The sequence below is a fragment of the Cotesia glomerata genome, linkage group LG1, assembly GCF_020080835.1.
Source record: "Cotesia glomerata isolate CgM1 linkage group LG1, MPM_Cglom_v2.3, whole genome shotgun sequence".
Classification (NCBI taxonomy): domain Eukaryota; kingdom Metazoa; phylum Arthropoda; class Insecta; order Hymenoptera; family Braconidae; genus Cotesia; species Cotesia glomerata.
Window position 1 is genome coordinate 28,230,239 of NC_058158.1, and position 20,777 is coordinate 28,251,015.

At 31.2% G+C, this 20,777-nt stretch overlaps 1 protein-coding gene and 1 long non-coding RNA gene across 2 annotated transcripts in view; one reads left to right on the top strand and one right to left on the bottom strand.

The window, feature by feature from the left end:
* The window catches only part of LOC123275226, a 17,204-nt gene extending 4,509 nt beyond the window's left edge, over window positions 1-12,695 (top strand). The window contains exons 2-3 of the long non-coding RNA XR_006511648.1: window positions 2,259-2,260; window positions 12,249-12,695. This is a non-coding gene — a long non-coding RNA (uncharacterized LOC123275226). The remainder of the gene's footprint in view (window positions 1-2,258; window positions 2,261-12,248) is intronic.
* The window catches only part of LOC123275225 (protein turtle homolog B-like), a 333,309-nt gene that overhangs the window by 45,749 nt on the left and 266,783 nt on the right, over window positions 1-20,777 (bottom strand). The window contains exon 10 of the mRNA XM_044743196.1: window positions 4,368-4,527. Within this exon, the coding sequence (XP_044599131.1) occupies window positions 4,368-4,527 (160 nt within the window). The remainder of the gene's footprint in view (window positions 1-4,367; window positions 4,528-20,777) is intronic.

A 20,777-nucleotide genomic window follows, 5' to 3' on the forward strand; every position in this document is an offset into this window, starting at 1 on the left:
GTGGATATGGCTTTCCTGCGTCCAAAGAAGATGCTACGAAAATTTAACGTATTATTATTTGAATACTTCAATACAAGAAAATTCGAGGTAGTATAAAGCCAAGCCGTTATCAAAAACCGTCAAATATTTTTGTTTTGTAGTTATTGATGTAAACACTGTAAAATATTTTGGTTTAAAAATGGACCTGAAGCCCTTTACACGGCCGTATAGTGTGAAATTACGGTGTAAAATTTTCTCGGTGTAAGTTTTCCATCCGTATAATTTCAACACGATATAATTTACTTCTTAATATATCTACTTTTTAATACCTAAAAACAAAATTTTGCGAATTTTTAAAATAGGAGAAGGGGGGGGGGACAAAATGGGCCCCTTAAGAAAAAAGTGTTGAAATCCTTAGTGTTTTTCTCTGGTTTTACTTTTTTTTAGTCCCTTGCCAAGTATTTGACCTCAATTCTCTACGTTCATTGAAAATAAAAAATTTAAAATGTGGGGCAAAATGGGCCACCTTCAGAAAATTTTTATAATATGAGTTTTTGAGCTTGATTTACTTTTTTTGGCCTTTTACTGAGTTTATGATATAAATTTTTTTGTATCCATCGAAATTAAAAATTAAGAAAAGTAGGGTAAAACGGGCCCCCCAAAAAACTCAATATTTTTCTTACTTGTTTTATGTTTTGAATCACTTTATTATGTATTCAGTATAAAAAATTAGGAAAACGGTTGACCCTAAAGGCCATCCTTGCAACTTCCAGCTCACTCCATACCTAAGCGCTCAATATTTTACGCCAAGATCATTAATAAATCAGATTAAAAATGTCAGAGTAATTTAAAAAGAACGCGTTTTTTGAATTATTTCGACAACGATATCTCTCAAACTAATCAACCAATTTCAATCGCGTTGACGGCGATCAATGCAGGTTTCCAAGTTTAAAAACCGATTAGTTTTCAGAATCGATTGGTGAAGCCAATTAAATTGTATTACAAAAACAATTTTTAGAATTTTTTTGACAACGATATCTCACAAACGAACTAAACAATTTAAAAAAAATTAACGGCATTCTATGCAGTCTTTTTAGAACAACAAGATTATTTATCACTTACCGAACAATCAGACGTGAAATTTAAAAGTTATGGTAAAAAAATTCTTTTTTTTAATTTTAAAAATTAAATATCTCTCGAAACATTCAACCGATTTTGACGTTATTGACGGCAATCGACGTGGTTTATGAAGCTCTAAAAACCATATCATTGAATCAAAAACGATTCAGGAATAAATGTCGAAGTTATGTAAGAAAAACACTCTTTCCCAATATTTAGTTCACGATATCTCACGAACGAATCAACTGATTTTAATCGCGTTGACGGCGATCAACACAGTTTTTTAAGCTTAAGAGCTGATTAGTTTTTTGAATCGATTGATTCAACAGACTAAAAGTTATTTCAAAAAAACGATTTTTTGAAAATTTTATTTTCGAGATTACTCAAAATCTACCGGCCCGAATTACCTTAAATAGTATAATATATCTAGAAACAAAGAAACTCTTTCGATTGCTGCCAATCCTGTTCAAATCGGTCAAGCCGTTCAAAAGTTATGAGAGGTTTACATTTACACACACACACACACACACACACACACACACACACACACACACACACACACACACACGCGCACGCACGCACCAAGGGTAAGTGGACGCACCGTCTCATACCTCGGGTCGACATTTGGCTTAACCGGAATCACGGTGAGGTCAATTACTATCTTACGCAGATGTTGTCGGGACATGGGTGTTTTCGAGAGTATCTACACCGCTTTAAGCACGATGACTCTTCGGAGTGCCCGTCCTGCCCAGGAGCTGCTGAAGACGCGGAGCACGTCTTCTTTGTATGTCCTCGTTTCGATCCACAGCGTGAAGAACTGGAGAGGATCCTGAACCAGAGAATGCAACCAGATTCACTAGTACACTGATAAAAAAATTGACTTGACTCAAGAGCCAAACTCTTGAACCAAGAATTCCATTTTGAAGAAAATGATTTTCTTGAGTCAAGAGAATAAATTCTTGAGCTAAGAAATTATTCTTGGTCTAAGAAAATTTTCTTGAGTCAAGAATTTATTCTCTTGACTCGAGAAAATCATTTTCTTCAAAATGGAATTCTTGGTTTAAGAGTTTGGCTCTTGAGTCGAGTCAATTTTTTTATCAGTGTAGAAGCAATGTTGTCATCAGAAGCTGCCTGGAACGCTACCAACACGTTTGCAACAGAAGTCCTTAAAGACTTGCGTTCCACCGAAAGAAAAAGAGCAAATAGCAGAAGATAGAAGGAAGATAGTTAACACCTTAGCCACCAGAAGGAAGAGCAGTAGCTAGATCCTCCCTTCACGAAGTAATGCCTGACGGCGGTTTCCATGAGGGATTAGAGGAAAGAAGGAAAAGGGGTTTAGGGTTTAGTGGGTAGGGGCGTTAGTGTCGAGTTAGTATGACGCTGCGTCGAGTCGCCACATATCCAGGCCAAACAGCTATGCCTAGAATCCGTAAAAAGGATTCCCCTACAAAAAACGCGCACGCACGCACATACATACATACATACATACAGACATACAGACATACAGACATCATCGCGGGAATAGTCAGGGAAGCTTCCTAGGACCTCAAAACGTCGAGATCTGATGAAAACTCGATTTTCGAAAAACGGGGTCAAAACAATAACTTCCCGATTTTTTAAAATTTTCAATTTTCTTAGCGGGAAGTTAAAAATGTGTATCATGAAATGTATCCTATAATTGGACACGGATAAAAAAATGAAAGTTGATTTAAAAGAAAAAATCTTGAACCAAACCTATCCTTATGAAGAGACTGAGCAGAAAAATTCTTAAATTTGAAACGATATTCTTGGCTTGGAGATTTTTTCTCTTGAATCAAGTAAATTTTTTTATAAGTGAATAAACTTAATTAACTGTACTAGAACAATGTCATTTTAACGGGTATATTTCTACCGATAAAAACTACCTCGCCGAAGGATAATATGTGAAAAACAGAAGAGTAATGAACCTCATAAAACAATGATAACATGATAGAGTAATTAAGATAAAAAAATACGTGACAATATTAACTTTTCACTAGCTATTGTATAATAAAAACTAAAAAAGCATATTATGTTTTACCCCTTTGTAATTGCATATTAAGAAATAACATGAGGTTGATGGTGTTAATAAATTATGAGTCCAATTATACGGTGGACGATATCGCATGAATACCAGAGGTAGTTGTCCGTGAAAATACTGACACGTTTGGTATTGCTGTTGAATCTCGTGGTGTTGTGTCAAAATTAAATCCGTCAGCCGTTTTATTCTCAAACTACTTTTATTCTCCCACGTACTCACATATACCTAATAATTATTGTCCAAATACAAGTGCAATGCAACCATTTTTTTATTCTGAAGGACGTTATTTTTTAGTTCAGCGAAAAAGTCCTGACTGTGTGGTCTGCTTTTATGATAGAAATGTTCAACTGCAGTTTTTTATTTATAAAATATTTTAATTTATTAGTATGAATAAAATTCATTAAAACTGAATTTTTAAGGTTTCTCCAGAAAATAGAGATAATTTTATATTTTATTTATTTATTTATTCATTTTATATGCTTGTACATGCGGTTGACCGTGTCTCTTTGAGCTGTTTGATATTGGACAAGTAATTCGAGCTGATTCAGCTCGTGTTGTGAATACTAAATCAGCACACAAGCACATAGACGCCAAGGCACACACATAAAGTGAAAATGTAGAGAAATTTTAGTATTTATTTTGGAAAGTGAGTGCATGTGCATGAATTCGTTGCATTGCATATACATATAATTGCATTGTTATGTGTTTTATAGAGGCGAATGTAATTTAGTAACAAACCTGCAGGAATTACTGGGTAAAACAGGGCTCTTTGATTCCCCTATACTGTTACTAGCCCAGCATCCAATAGTTCCATAATCCATGTCAGTAACAGGAGTGTAGTTAAGTCGGCTGATAATGCTGTCGGTGGTAAATTTAACCGGTGAAATATCTCGTATCTCACTGCTGCTATTGAAAGTCCAACGAAAGGTGACTAAAGTTGGGTTAGCGTCGACCTCACACACCAGACTGATCATCTCATGCTTTAAAGCCCCATGTAGTTGTTCAGGCACGTTGAATGAGAATGGGGTTGACTTTCCAAAGGACTTTGATGACACTACGTCAAAGTTTACTACACGCTTGCATGTTGGCGCAACTAGTTGACAAATTAATAGGGTTTTTGTTATAACTCATGTGTTTCCATTTACCGTTTTACTATTATAAAAGTACAAATAATGTTTTTGATAAATTTTTATATTAATAGTGTACTCACACATCACGTCAAGTTGGATTACGTTTGAAGTCGAATCACCTTCATTGTTCGCTGATGAACAAACATAATCACCCGCTGAATTACGCGTGATACTTTGAAGCACCAAAGAATGATCCGTCAACAAAATTCCGCTTGTTATGTTGTGCTGTAATTTTTTATCCTGAAAAATAATATTATTTATGCACATATGTACCTTGAAAATGTATTATATGCATAGATCATGATCATAAATATATAGGAATGACTGATCAATTTCGGCAGCAGATTCCTCTGAAAGCTTTTTCACCGCGGTGCTATAGATTAAAAAATAATCGCATTCATGTCCATGATATTCTTTTTTTTCAGAGGCACAGAAATTTTTTTATGAATCATTTAGCCCAAAGGGATTTTAGGGATATTTTTGAACTCGAAATAAGCATTGTCAATAATTTCTGCTTCGCTTTTACGAGGAATTATTTTAATCAATAATAAATGATGGAAATATTTTTTATGGAACTGTCAGATGTGTATTGTTTTTTTTTTTTTTTACTAATGAATGAATAAACACACAATGGAATATTTTGTTGGTCATTGATAATTCTCTTTCGTTTTAATATTTTTATTTTATAACACAAAAGTTTATATCCTTTACAAGAATGCTCCTTTTATGAATATTAATGATGAGAACGCAAAATGTATTCTAACAATTATATACTCGATCGTCAAAATATTATTGTTGAAATTTTAATTGTTTTAATTTGCTTTCAACAAATCTAATAACTTTAAAATAGTCGAAAAATGACGTGCAATTAAAAAAAAAGTTGATGGTAAAAAAAAATTAATGTTCAATTTATTTCAACAAATTAAAAACAATAAAATCTCAATTAGAATGAAATAAAAATGGCGAGAAAATAAATGTAAACATTTACGCTTGTTTTTTAATATTCGTTATTCGATATTGATTTTTCAGTTAATCTATAAAAAACGTTTTGAATTTCATCAAACGAACAAAAAATAATTGTACTTCGCTTTCGACAATATAACTTGACATTGTAAAAAAAAAAATTTTTGCTCGATTTTTGGTAGTTTTCAAGAATTCAAAATCATTATATGTTATTATGGAAAACGGTTTTTAAATCAGAGAGAAATCTCACTTTGAATTCACTTTAGCTTTTAGAGTTAATATTAAACATCACTTTATATCATACGTATGGAGTTAACGTACAGTTTACACCAGAATAGAAGTTTGGACATGAATATTGATATTAAAACTAAAATCTACTTTTACATTAACTCTTTTCTACGTTATAATTTTTTCTTAAAAATAAAATATGTAAAGAACAAGTGCGAGCAATTCAGTTATACGTAGAGGCATTGGATTTTACAAAATATAAATCATGTGTTGTTTCATTGAGAATGGTAACATTTTAAGTAAAGTGCCCGCAAAAATATTTTCTAATATTTATAGTTCATAAATGGGAATAGAAAAAAATTATTGATAATAATTTTTCAATTTTTTATTTCTTCCATAAACGTGTACGTCAATTAATATTTCGTATTAACCAAAAAAAGGTTTAATAATTTAATAAACTAAAAACTCTTGTTAGATAAGCTTTTTAAGAGAGTGAAAATAATTCTTTTTATCTTATTACTTGACACCTCAAACTTAACTCCCTTATAAGAAGATAATTACGAGATCATGAGCCCTTTATCCGAAATTTTCAACACCAACTTTGGTCATAAATTCTATATAAGCATATATGACCATATATAAACATATCGTTATATCAGGACATATCAGGCCATATCTAAATGAAATTCACTTTCATTTTAATTAATATTGTACATAACGAACCGAAAGATGTCAACAAACCTTTTTTTTTCGTTTGAACTGTGTATTCCCATGAAAGAAAAAATTCTTATTAATCAGGGCGAATATTATTTTTATTTTAGAGATTGACGATTCTGATAAAAATAAAAACTATTATAATTATCAATTTGAAAATTACAATTACTTGTCAGTTTGTATAAACAGCTATACAGCATAAAACTTTTATTATTCTATTGCATTATTAAATTTAAACAAAGCAGTATTTAACTTTTATTACCTTTAATTTAAATAATACTATAAAATAAAAAGTACTCTTTAAATGGAATGAACTCCTGAAGAAGAGAATTTATAACTAAATAATATAGTTCGCATTCATTTTATTTAGTTAACCGTTGTTTTGTGTAAATTTCAGAATTCGCAACATACTTAGAAAGTAAATGGTAAGAAATGAATGTTTTGATACTCCGTTTGTAAATACTTTATTTTTTCTTAACCTTCTCAACTGAAGAAAATTGAATATTCAGCCAAAAGGCTAAGTACGCAGAAGAAAGTTAATCAAAATAACTTTCGAAAAATGACAGCTTTTATAAGGGACTAAGTTGACGATATAAACAGATTCATCGTTAAAGTAATGGCCTGCGGCGACTTAATGTCTTTTTCTTGGGAGAAAAGTTGCCCTGAAAGTCTCCTGAGGGTCTATGACTCTATATGAGTTGAACAACATCAATATACAATGTACATATACAATCTACTTAACACATGAATAAAAGTTTATACGTACGAGATGTATGTAAATTTTGTTTGGTAAACGAGCTAAGCGAAGTGTACACAAGCCAACATCTCAAAGTGTCCTTGTGTATTCCTGCGTTTGCTATTTCTCGTCAGAAAGCTCTGACGGTAATGCTTGAATCCGTACCAGAGCAAGAGAGAGAGCACGTTAATGGGAGAAGACAATCTATGAGGACAAGGTCATTCTTGAAATTAGACGCACACGAGCCAACCAGTATACCTGCTAACTTTTCTTGTCCGTAAACCCTGTCACTAACTTTCTCGTCAGTATAACTTATGCTTTAATACAGGAATTTCGTAGGACATTGTAGCAACCGCCGGGCAAAGCTAGTTTGAATAATTTACTTTATAAATGTTTAATATTTCAGACTATGTCGTAAAGATATACTCTTGAAGTAACAATTTACAGAATCTATTAATCATGTGTTTTGGCTTAAAATTGATTATGTTTTAAATATTTCGCCATAAATTATTGCTGTAAGAAAAATGGAGGGAAAGAAAACATCACATGACTCAAAAAATTCAACTTTTTTTTAAGTTGATAAATTATTTGTAAAATTATTCAAAAATATGTGTAAGCAATGCTATTCTTATTGCCGAGGCTGAAGGCTGTCGAGTATCGTGAGGCCCGAGATCTGTGACGTAAGGTCTTACCCCCAGCCCGTGACAAGACTCGCCCCCACTCAACGAGGGTTGAGAGGACTACGAGAGAGATTGTTAGGGGCATTCCGACGCCACCCTTCATGAGGACCTCACGCGATGGGTCCTAGGTCCTAGGACAACGTCACCCAGTCATTGTCATCCCTTAATTATATTGGCTTTCATTAGTTGTCTCATTCCGTAGTCATTGTCGGGTTATTACTTGTAGATGTATAAATAAATATGAGTAGTATATAAAATATAAACCTCGAGTCTTACATATGTTATAGTATATTACATACCTAGGCCAGTAAAATAAGAAAAGTCTCAGACCACATGTAATTGTAGGCCGAGGCGAAGCCGAGGTTAACAAACATGTGGTCTGAGGCTTTACTTTTTATTGGCCAAGGTTTGTATACTATTTTTCTGCTCGACGTAGCCGGAATGTGGCAACTTTGTTTAGCGCAGCAGCCAGAAAGTTGCCACTTTCCAGCCGGAGGGCAGAAAAAAAAATTTTCTTGCTCTCCTAGCCGAAAGTACGCTCTTCTGGGACGCACTTTACTCCAGGAAGAGCAACTTTTATGGCCTGCTCTAACGCATGCGCGCTACGCATATTTTCTGGCCGGCAGCATAGAACCTCGCTTTCTTTCGTATTTTCGTGGCGCAACCGGCCTATACAGCGAGTTTCAATTGTATATAACAGTCACAACATCGTCTGTATGTAACGTGTCAGCGCAGAAACTAACCAAAAAATGTCAAATAAATAAAAATAATTTCTAATTAGATTATTGTTAATGAACTATTTAATAATAATACAGCAAAAATAATTTATATAATATTTTTAAAAAATAATATAAAAGTTTTGTAAATTTTATTTGCTTTCTTTTATATTTTTACTAATTTTTAATCAACTTTAAAAAATTAATTTTGTTATTAAATCGAGTTTAAATATTAAGTCGGTTAGCTAATGCAAAAAATTTGAATAATTAGTAGTGATATGAGTTCGACTTCCGGTTTGTTCTACCTAATCTATTTTTCTGATTACAGGTCAGCTTCTATTGAGATGGTTATGCTTCAATATTACATTTTAAGTGAAAACAGGTTACTTAGATGATAACTTATTTCAGCGAACATGATTAAATAGAATTATAAAAATTCTTTTACTGTCATAAAAATTTTTATAACGATTTTTTCATCACACACGCGATCAATATTCATTCAAGTAATGTTTTTTACGTGATTTATTGTTTGCGTTATATGTAACTCAGCTATACATATAAGCATGAACACATGTATACAGATCGTTGATGGGAAATTAATGGATAAAACATTGATTTCATTTCTAGAATACGTACCAAAAAATAACAAAAGAAAAGCAAAAAGACATGAAAGTATAAGATAAATGATAAATTTTCTCCTTCCATAAATATGCTGAAAAATAATTTTATCATAAATCAATAAAAAAAATATGTGCATACATAGCGAAAGTTGAACTACGTTGAAAATATTTTAATTAAATTCTTCACGTTCATCATCACATAATATTACATTGTGTCATTAACTGAATAGGATAGAAGTACCGTTTTTGGCCAGAATATTTGAATTAATTTATAAAAAATTATAATATTATAACCATATTTTTGTTGAGTTTTAAAAAATTTATATTAAAACAAATTGAGTGTAATGGTTTATTAATATAAATTCATTTCTATCGTTTATTTAAACAATAAATGGCCATAAACGGTACAGCAATACAAACGGTACTTCTACTCTAACTCTAATTTATGAAAATGTATATATTATCTATCTATCTATATATAAGCAAAATAGGGTTCCTTTGACGCTCCATCATGTCAAAATTACTGAATCTATCGGGATGGGACTGCGACCATTCGACGCAGAATTTTCCGTAAATGATTATAGACTACTTATTTTTTCGATTTTATCAACCCTTTCTCATTTTTTTTTACGATTTACTTTTATAAAAATTTTTCCCGTAAATAAAAACAAAAGACAGGCATTTGCTTTTAATTCCTTTGTTTTTTTTTTTTATGGACATGAACGTAAACGGATTATATTAAATCTTTTCCTTATATTCAGCTAAAGACCCACTCACACCTTTCTGCGCCTCCACCTACACCCTCCCACGCATTGCGAGAATGTAACCGAGTAAAATGAATGTATTTTCCCAACACTTGATATGTGGAAAATAAATTCGGCTCATCTTTAATGAAAATTCGTAAAAAACATGTAAAATTAATTTTCTATAAAAAATTGATGTCACTGAGAAAATTTTGATAAACGGAAAAATTTGTCGCACTTGAAGCTAGGCAAATTCCTTTACTTATGAGACCTGTAATTTCTTTAACTGAAACTTCCAATGCTCATTTCAAATTTACATTTTCATATCAATTATTATTCATATTTGTAAGAAAGCCATGGGAATGTTATAATAATCGCACATTGAGAGTTACAATGAATATTAGCTAGAATGATCACATGGGTAATTTATCCAGGATAAAAGGTACATACCAATTCGATGGAATTTAGAATCTGTGCAAGTCAAAACGATACTCTAGTAGAATTTCAAGTCTAGATCTAAAAATGCAATTCGATAAAGCGCCCAGCGGAGTGGATGAGTAAAAGCTAGTGTAATATAAAAACGAATTTAACTGAATTCCTATCGGAATTAATATCGTTTACATTATCCAGCTATATTAGTGTACGAGATTGTGCAGTCACCGTGCAGTGAAACCACATCCGTTACCTGTTCTGTATCAGAGTCTTGCGTTCTCTATAAATACATGTTTAATATTTATAATATAACTCTGATTTATACACATATTTTATTTATAGTCTAATAGAAAGCATGCATGAATACATAATAATCTCGGATAAAATATTTTTTCAATATAAAACCAACACTTCCTATCTCTAACACTGATAAATATTCACGAAATAATATTTGTTCATAGAAACAGTCATTTTATCTATATTTAAATCATTTATGTTGACTGAATAGAAGTTGAAAGTACGTAGACATCGAAAAAAAAGTGGTAGAGATATTGTTGTATAGTGAAGTGGAGAGTAAATTATAGAGGGGATGCTGCAACAATTTATTGGTTACGGTTTTAAAATTGACAAAAGTGTACTCCCGAAAGTGTGTTTTGACATTGAATGAACGAATGAGTGAATGAATGGGAAGTGACAATGCTTGACTCGGAAATTCAAAATAACTTCAATATAGCTAAAAATATAGCGATTGTTTGGCTGAATACACACGTAACGGTCTAGACTACCGTCGTAGACTCAACGTCCAGTGATGGACGGTATTTCTCATTCATAAGTGAGAATATTTTAAATTGTTTATGACAGTCAGAGTGAGCCATTCATAAATACTGCTTTCCAAATTTCTGTCGAAAAAATCCATCATTATGTTTTCGGCAATTATTATATGTATTTTTAAGGACATTTCTTTGATGAAAAGTGCAGGATGAGTGGGATTACCTAATTTTCAAATTAATACACTTATTAATTAGTTAGCTCCATTTGTGACCTGTGCATTAGTTAGTCTTTATGATTCACGTGAATCATCAGTGCGTGGGAAACAACAATCAGCTTTCGATCTCTTGACTGCAATTCAATTCCAATTACACCATAAAGCCTCTACCAGCTAATGCTTCTATTGCAAATGCGTTCTGTGAAATTAATCACGATATGGGCTCTCTTAGAGGTTGAACATCCTCATATTTCAATAATTTACACCGTAGAAATTATTACGAAGTGGAATCAACTGATTTCATCAGACATAATGACTAGTAGGGGTTGTTTGACGTCTCATTCACATCCAAATACACAATAAACAAAATTGTATCAATGTAATTAGATAAAAAATTAACTCTCGGCATTTTCATTTTCCGAAGTGTCATCGAATTCTTAAACTAATAAAAAAAAGCCCGGTCTCGAAATATCAATTTGTTCCGGAGTAATTATTGGTACATACAAAATGGAGTGACATGGGGTTACATCACACTAATTAATTTCGAAATTAATTAATCGATGTACGACGTCTACATTTAGCAATATAAGTCAACCCATGAAAAAATTTTTTGACGTACACGGAAAAAAAAATATCGCTCTCATATCAATACTGTATTCCCGGGTCAAAAATTTAGTCTGTTTATGATTAATAAAATTTTTAATATTTTTTCATTCAATTTAATTTTATTATGTGCATATATTTTATATAAGAATTTAATCTGTTTTTGCCCGTACTATTCCCAATTCAGACCAATTTCAGATCATTTTTAATGTTATAATAAAATTGTTTTCTATTGTTTCAAGACCAAAATCAGACTTTTTTTGTCACAATCATTTAACTGGTTTTGATCGCATCAAGGTCAAAAACAGACCAAAACGTTGCATAATTTTTAGTCGGTTTTTGATCGCCTGTAGATCAAAAACAGACCTGTTACGAATTAGATAGTAATAATAATAATAAAAAAAAAAAAAAATAATAATATATTTATTTATTTATTATTATTTTATTCATGTCCTCGAAGATCCTCTACAGGGCACAGCTTTTCATTCTCTGAAATTGAAATAGTGGCTATTCACTATTTGGTAGTGCAATGTATACCAAGCGGTATTCTTCGCACTACCAAATAGTGAATATCGCTCATTAAATGATGCGTGAAAGTATAAAATTTAACATTAATCTTGTCATCTTGTCAACATTTTAATCTTGTCGATGTATTCACATTGTGTTTAATAACGATAATTAGAAAACTCTAGATTTAGATCCATAATCAAACGATGAGAACTATTTTATATACGTATGTTAATACAAATTTATTAGTTATCACTGCAACTAATATTCGCAGTTACAAAACTTTTATAATCCATGAAATGTTAAGCTATGACAAATAAATATAACAGATGTAAGGTTATAATCGACGTTCAGTTCATAAAACAAGAGAGCGCATGAATATATTATAAATTAATTTATTTTTTCAAATAAATGCGACTTATAATTTTTAATGAGATACTTGTGAGTCCAAAAAATTATAAGTCACTATCTTAGTCGACTGTTGGCCTTCGAACATTTAGAGTGAAAATTGTAGATCAAAAACAGTATAAGATTTCATATTGAATTTGAAAACAATGCATAAAGTCCACCTACAAATTAACTAGACTAAAAACCGATCAAACTTTTAAAACTTTTTAGTCTCATTAGATTAGAAACAGCATAAAATATTCATAGCTGCTCAATTATTTTACTAAAAAGTTATTTAGACTTAAAACAGATCAAAAATAATTTGAATAGTAGATCAAATATAGATGAAATTGTTTTTAAAAGTTCAAATACAGATCAATAAGTTCAAATGCAGATCATTTAGCTTAAAATCAGTTTAAATTTTTCGACCCGGGTTGCTATGTAATAGTAGCTATCCCCACTTAGCCATCTGTTTGATTGTTACTAGAACCATTTACCCACACTTCGGTGGGAGAGCCATATGAGATTGATGAGAGAGCTAAACGCCTCGCTGTAGTTTCGTATTTCGCGCGCAATCTTGTGTGTATTGACATATTTCATAACCTCCAAAATATTTGTTATGGTTATCATGAATTGACTAATGACTACCTAATGAATATTTATCAATATAATGTCAATGAAAAATGAGTTAATTCGAAGTTTATATTATAAATAGGCATTAAAAATATAGCTAAATAGAATTTATCTAGAAAAACTTAATTTTTAAACCAAATTTAAATTTAAGTTTTAAGCGTTTTTCTGTTCTATACACTGTAAAAAAAAACCGGTCTGAGTTCATGCGGTGTACGGTGTTAAAAATTCCGGTGTTAAATTCAACACCGAAATCGGTGTAGCAGTAACACCGTTCGCGGTGTAAATATTTTTTTTCGGTGTTAAATCGGTGTTATAAATTTTCCGGTGTTGATAGTATTTTAACTAACTCAATTTTTATAATTAAACTTTTTATGTTTAATAATCAAAAATAAATAATCAAAAAAAGTTAAGATTTAATTTAGAAAGTTTAAAATAATAAAATATTAAGTAGATAAAAATTTTTAATTAAAATAAATACACTGTAAAAAATTTTGATGTAAAAATGGACCCGGAGCACTTTGGGAGCATTTTGGAACATCATATAAATAATCGGAAACTTCAAAATAGTGCATTTTAGTAATTATTTCATTACTTTTAAGTATTTTTTTTAATATTTTCGGAATACTTCTAAGATAATTTTAGAATTAATGCAATTTATTTGAAGCAATTAAGTTGAAATTTTATCCTTCAATCTTATGTGGAACCTTTTTTGAATAATCTTAAAACATTTTTTTAACTATTTGAGAACAAATTTTGAATACTTTTGAGACATTTTTCGGATATTTTTGAGACAATTTTGGAACATTTCTTGGACAGTTTTAGAGTGTTTTTATAACAAATTTGAACCATTTTTACGATAATTTTGAATGTTTTTTTTAAATGATTTTCATAGAGATAATTTATTTTTGCACAGCTGTAGATTTGTCCCGAAATTAATGGATGAAAAGTTTTTTAGACAATTTTAGGACGTTTTTGGGACAATTTAAGAATTTACGAATTACCCATTTACGGTGAAATTAAAAGAATTTTCCTTCATAATGATAATATAATGCTGATAAAAATAATTATTATATTGTTCCTAAACATTTAATATTGTAAATATTATTTAACTTGTTGTATAACATTCATTAAATCGATTTCTGCGTAATTTTATAGATTGAAAATTCTTAAATAAATGTTACTTGTCTCATTTTGATAAATATTGAATATTAATTGTGTTTTATGGATTATGTAATATTCATACTCGATACGGCGTAAATTTATTCTACTGTTACACCGGTATTACACCGGTTTAACACCGGATTTTTAACACCGCAAAATAGCACCGCTACACCGGTGTTAATACACAGTAGGTTAGCATAGCGGTGTTAAAATGAGTCCATTTTAACACCGCTTTTTTTTACAGTGTATCATTATTTTTGTAAATTGTTTTATACTTTTTAAAAAATTGTCGATTGATATAATTATACTCATTGCTAATAAATAATTAAATCATATTATTATTTCAATTATAATTTATAATAATTTATTGTGATAATCATCCTAATTTTTTATTGACTTTTTTCATATCCTTTTATTTCATTAAATTATTCTACGAAAATAAACTAATTGATTTGAAATTATTCTTTTAATAAATTCAATTTTTGATAGTTTTTTTATATACATAAATCTTAAATAGAGAGCTCAAATAGAGTGCTCAGTAAAGAGCATGAGATAAAAATAAGTCCCACGTTAGCTGACCCTTTTGGGCCACTAACGCTATCTCACTCTGTCAAAGCATGTTTCTCTATCTAAATTTGTCACCTCTACTATCGTCATATTGACAACACCCTTTAAAACGCTCACAACTTTTCCTGACCAATCCGAAACGCAAAACATCCCTTCTAAATGCAGTGACTTAGTCAGTAAGAAACAAACTTAAACTTTGACAAAATTACAACAGTCTACCGATAAACGTAAAACAGATAATACATACAAACATAACGTCTCCGCGAACGTCTTGCTCCCAAACTTTAAATTTAATTTCAATATTTTATGTATTAATTTGTATTAGTTGATCTTCATTTGTTTTTTATAAATAAAGAATATTAAATTAATATATTCGTTAATCTTTAAAATAAAATAAACTAAAGAAAACATTAAAACAAACACATAACCCCCTAACAAATTGTCGTTAAAAATCTCTACGCGACAATATGAATAGATCAAAAATTTTTATATGGCCTTATCAGCTCATATCAAGCTTGATCAAAATATTTTTCACGGGTATAAATAAGAAAAAGTGGATTTAACTAGTGAGAATCATGTAAATTTACTCTAATGAGATATCCAAATCTTGAATTATATTTTTCCAGTATTTTTACTGACTCTTTTTCTATAAATACATTATTTTCTGGCATGTATGCATGTACCCTGTTAATCCTGTTTTTCAGAGAAAAATCTTTTTATATATAATAAAAGAGTACAGTAAATGAAGAAAAAAAAAAAAAAAACAAAAAAAATACAACAAAACCAGAAAAGAAGTATAATAAAAAGATGTTGGATATGTGGAAAAAGAATTTAACGTGTGCCTAGAGATCCGTTTTATTTTGATGCAGGTAGTGAGGGTTTGTTGGCTACATGCACTCCCAAAGTTTCCAGCATGAAGATTACTGGTAAGTTTGTTGATGAAAAACGAAGTTTCTGCTCGTGAAATCGACCTCTATTCTTGACGTTTCTATTCTTAAAAAAATTTAACATAACTTCTTTTTAGACAATACAAACAATACTTTATTTTATACCATCTTCAGATTGATTCTCATTTAACTTTTCTCTTTATAGATTTTTTTTTCTTATCTTGGAGGTTTATTTTCCACAAGGTTTGACGGGTCCAAATAAGTCTTCTGGATACTATTAATTTGAAAAGTTTTCTCGTTTCTGGAGATTTTTTTTACTTTTATAATAAAAAATATCACTGGTATTTTGATAAATGAAATTTAGTTTGAAATTTTTAAAATCTGTTGCTTTAAAATAAATGACTTAAAATGTATATGGAAAACTAATCAAACAAACTTTTAAGAATAATAATATACTAGAAATTTGAATAGCGCTACGCGCGCGCCTAAAATCTAACCAATAATGAATCGTGGCCCGTTTTTTGCGAGGTTGTCGACCCTTTGACTAACTTCAAGACTTTCATCTATTTTATAATATATAGGACTATTGCAGGAGGAGAAAGGGGCGACAGACCCAGAGGTACTCAGAAAAAAATTAAACTTTTGAAAAATTAAATACAATGAATCTTTTATTTAAAAATCGAGTTCTTATCGGATCTTCACGTTTTTTGAGGTCCTAAGAAACTGTTTTTAACTACTTCCACGAGGAAAGTATGCATAGTTCTGTTTGTGTAAGTTTAAAAGCATTTCGTTCTTAAAAATTGTGATTAAATGCTGCAAACTGGATCAATTTTGGTCAATCCATTCAAAAAGATTTTGCTGTCTTGTTGATTCTTTTTCAGAGTAACGACAGAAAATTTTTTGAATTGAATCGCCATTGATATCGTCATATACAGCTGTGTATGATAAGGTCCAACCATATTAGGCCTTCGATCTGTTCCATGCTTTGACTTCTTCAATGCGGAAAATTAAAAAAAAATTCAGAGCTACATGTCCCAAAAGGAAAATTCCCTCTTTTATTCGGAAATCAACTTGAAATTATCATTCCACAAGTATAAAAAAAAGAAGAAAAACGGTTGACCCTGAAGGCCAACTGCAACTTCCCGCTATATTCCATGCACTAGGCGCTTAAAATTGTACTCATGACGTTTTGAGCTCTTCGAGGCTCTCAAAAATATGCCTACAATTTATGCTGGAGGAGAATTTTTGAACTTTCCGAGCTCAAAGAGACGATAGCTTTGCTATGCATTCGAGATCAAAAGTCTTATCAAAATTCGATGAAACACGATTTTTTTAAGTTTCAAACTGCTGTAACTTTTTAATAAATCAACCGATTTTCACGCGGTAGGCGGTGATCGATGTGGTTTTTTAAGCTTTATAAAAAATTTAAAACAAAAAAATTGATCTAATAAAAAGAACTTTCGGAGTTAAGCCATAACAAAAACACTTTTTTCGATTTTTTTCGACAACGATATCCCCGACGAGACGCCATCGAAAGCGCCGATTCTTGACACTCTATGAGGGATCAATGCCGGTTTTCAAAGGGTTAAAAGTGCTGATTAGTTTTTGAAGTTGATCAAAGTTCAGCCAATTCTGGAGATATTTAAAAAAATGAAAAAACAACTTTTTGTCACTTTTGCAATTTCTCGAAAATCCACTGAGTCCGGATCGGTTTCAACTTTACAGAGAGAGAATCTAAGTTTGGCGAAGCCAAGACCTTTCGAATGACACCAACCGCGATGAAAATCGGTCAAGCCTCTTCAAAAGTTACGAGAGGTTTACACACACACACACACACACACACACACACACACACACACAACACACACAGCAAACGTACGGACATCATCATCGTGAGAAATAGTCAAAGAAAGCTTCCTGGGACTACTCGAAACGTCGAGATCCGATGAAAAATCGATTTTGAAAAAATGGGGTAAAACCAATAACTTCCACGATTTTTGAAGAATTTTCAATTTTCTTAGCGGGGAAGTTAAAAATTATTTGACAGGAGAATTTGAATTATCTTGATACACTCTTGTGGCATCTGTGACGGCTGACTGATTTCAAGCAAGAAATTTTTCTTTACTAATGATGCACAATCGCGTTAAAAATTATTTTCGACACTGTGTTAAGAATCATCTCGGAAAATTAATTTTATTTCAATCTTTTGAAATAATCAAAATTTTCTTGTTCTTTTTCCAAACAAAAATATAGCTTTTTTAATATTGCAGAGAAAGATTTTCCAGAGAGTAAAAAAAATATTTTTCTGAAATTTTTGAACTACTCTCGGCTTTTCTGCCCTTATCTCTGTTTTTGTCTCCTCCCTTTCTTACATTTTATCAATTCAATACACATCGTCGAATTTGAATTTTTTTCTATTGCTGCTCATGAGTGGTTATTGTAATAAGGAGGAGAATTAAAATTCAGATAAACAATTTTGAATTGTGGTAGGTGATACTAAAGATTGGGGCACATTTTGTTATTGGTAATAATGAATTTATATAAAAGTTGTTGAATAAGTAAAACATGATTAATACCAACAAACTAAAATCTGCTGTTAGTACATTATACAATCATAAACATATAGATAATTTTATTCATTTGAGAACAATTATATTGAAAATTTCTCGTATATGTTAATCATGTGGCACATTACTCAAATTATATTTATCAATTTTGGCTGTAATATTATATGTACATTAATTTGCGGCTAATAAAATTATCATATAGTTAGATAGAATCCCAGGCATGTTTAATGATCCGACAGATAACTACAACTGTGTTTTTGTGAACAAGCTATATAGTGATAGTAATAGTATTGGGGCCATTCAGTTTCACCTTATGATACCAGGATAACTTTGGACACTGGGGGATTAGCTTTCACGCTATTCAAAGTAAAAGTAATCATCACCTTCTTGCTTTGATAACTTTGGGGTTTATAGATGAAGCCCATTCCGTAATGTCATCACCTGGCTTATCTGAAATGTAAAACAGCATATACTTCAGTTAATATATTTTTCTAATGAAGCGTATTCAATATTTTAACTTTCCTTGAACTACGTATTAATGTAAGAGGATTATTTTACCCTGACGGTGACAAATTATTCTCATTTGATATTTCTCTATTTAATCTAAGCTGTGTATACATATTGTATTTTAAATCGCTTCAAATTAGATGCCTTTTGAATCGAATTATTTGATTTGATTTTTTGTCTCGAATAATTCTGAAGTTTTCGAATATTCGCATACCCTTTTAGTATGTGCATAGAAAAAAATAATGTTCTTGGAGGTCAAGTATATATTTTTGAAAGAGCTCAATGATTCTTGATTTGAGTACAGAAGGAAATTGCTTTATTTAAGAACATTTTTCTCTGATTTAAGGAAATTGTACTTTTAAATTTTAGAATTTTTACCGTCTTGATTCAAGACAATTACCCTCTCTTGAAATTACTCAATTCTTGGTTTTAAAATTTTTTCTCTTGAATCAAGTTAATGTTTTTTCTATGTGTAGTTATTATGTCATCAATACACCGAAAAATCTGGAGAAAACAGGTTGACCCTAAAGGCCATCCCCCTGCAACTTCCCTTAATTCCATATTCTAAGCGCTTAAAATTGTACTTTAACGTTTTTGAGCTTCCTTAAGCCTCAAATAGAATTTATGTGTTATTTCAACCCTCCTCCGGAGCTCAAAAGAGTTAGCTGTTCTAAGCTTTTGAGCTCTTCGAGCTCAAAAAGTCTGATAGCAGTTTAATAAAACAGTATTTTCAAACCGCAATAACTTCTGAAGATGAATGAACCGATTTTCACTCCGGTTGGCAATATCATTCCACGCAGTTTTTTCAAATTCTATAATATATTTTTTCACCGATCACAAAACCGATTGAACCGAGTAAATTTTAGAGTGGAAATTTGAAAAATTCACCTTTTCCTCGAATTTTTTTCGACTACGATAACTCATGAACCAATAAGCGCCGATTTTCACGTTCTTGGTGGCGATCGTGGACGTGGTTTTGAGGCTCCCCAACCAGTATCGGCTCGTTTCATTAAATATGATTTACAAAAGAAATGTGTCGAAGTTATGTAAAAAAAAACTTTTTTTTCGAAATTTTTTCGTTTCCCGATAACTCTCGAACAGAATCAACCAATTTTGACGGGACTGGTGGCAATCGACGTGGTTTTTTAAATTTAAGAGCGGATTAGTTTTTGGAATTGATCAGCTCTGAGCCGTTTTGAGTTAATAAAAAAAAAACGATGTTTTGAAATGTGGTTTTTTGGAATTACTTTTTAAAGCCGACTTCTTACAGTCGATCAATTCCAAAATCTAATCAGTTCTTAAGATCAAAACCACACGCCGATCTGTACCAAGCCGGTAGCCAAAATCGGTTGATTCGTTCGTGGTTAGTTGTATCGAAAGAAAACCCGAAAAAGTGTTTTTTTAAGTAATTACTGAAATTCCTGGGTTTCGATCAATTTAAACTCTGAAGATTCTTCATGGGGCTTTTAAAAGCTTTGCGTTGAATGCTGCCAATCGCGTAAAAATCGGTCTCATTAATTCAAAAGTTATTGCCGTTTGAAAATTCAAAAAATTGTGTTTTATTGGAACTGCTATTAACCTGAGCTCAAAGAGCTCAAAATGACACAATAATCATATTTGTGAGCTCGAAGAGCCTCAAAAACGACGCATGTAATGTGTAATTTTGAGCGCTGCATACAAAATGAGCGAAAGGAAGTTTGCAGGATGGCCTTACAACGTAACTCGTCGTCCTAATTTTTTTCAGTGTAGTTCAAAGTGAATAACTTCTGTTTCTATTATGACGCAATGTTTCACTTTATAATAATATTGGCAATACTTTCTAATTTTTTGTATACTTGGTACTATATATATATA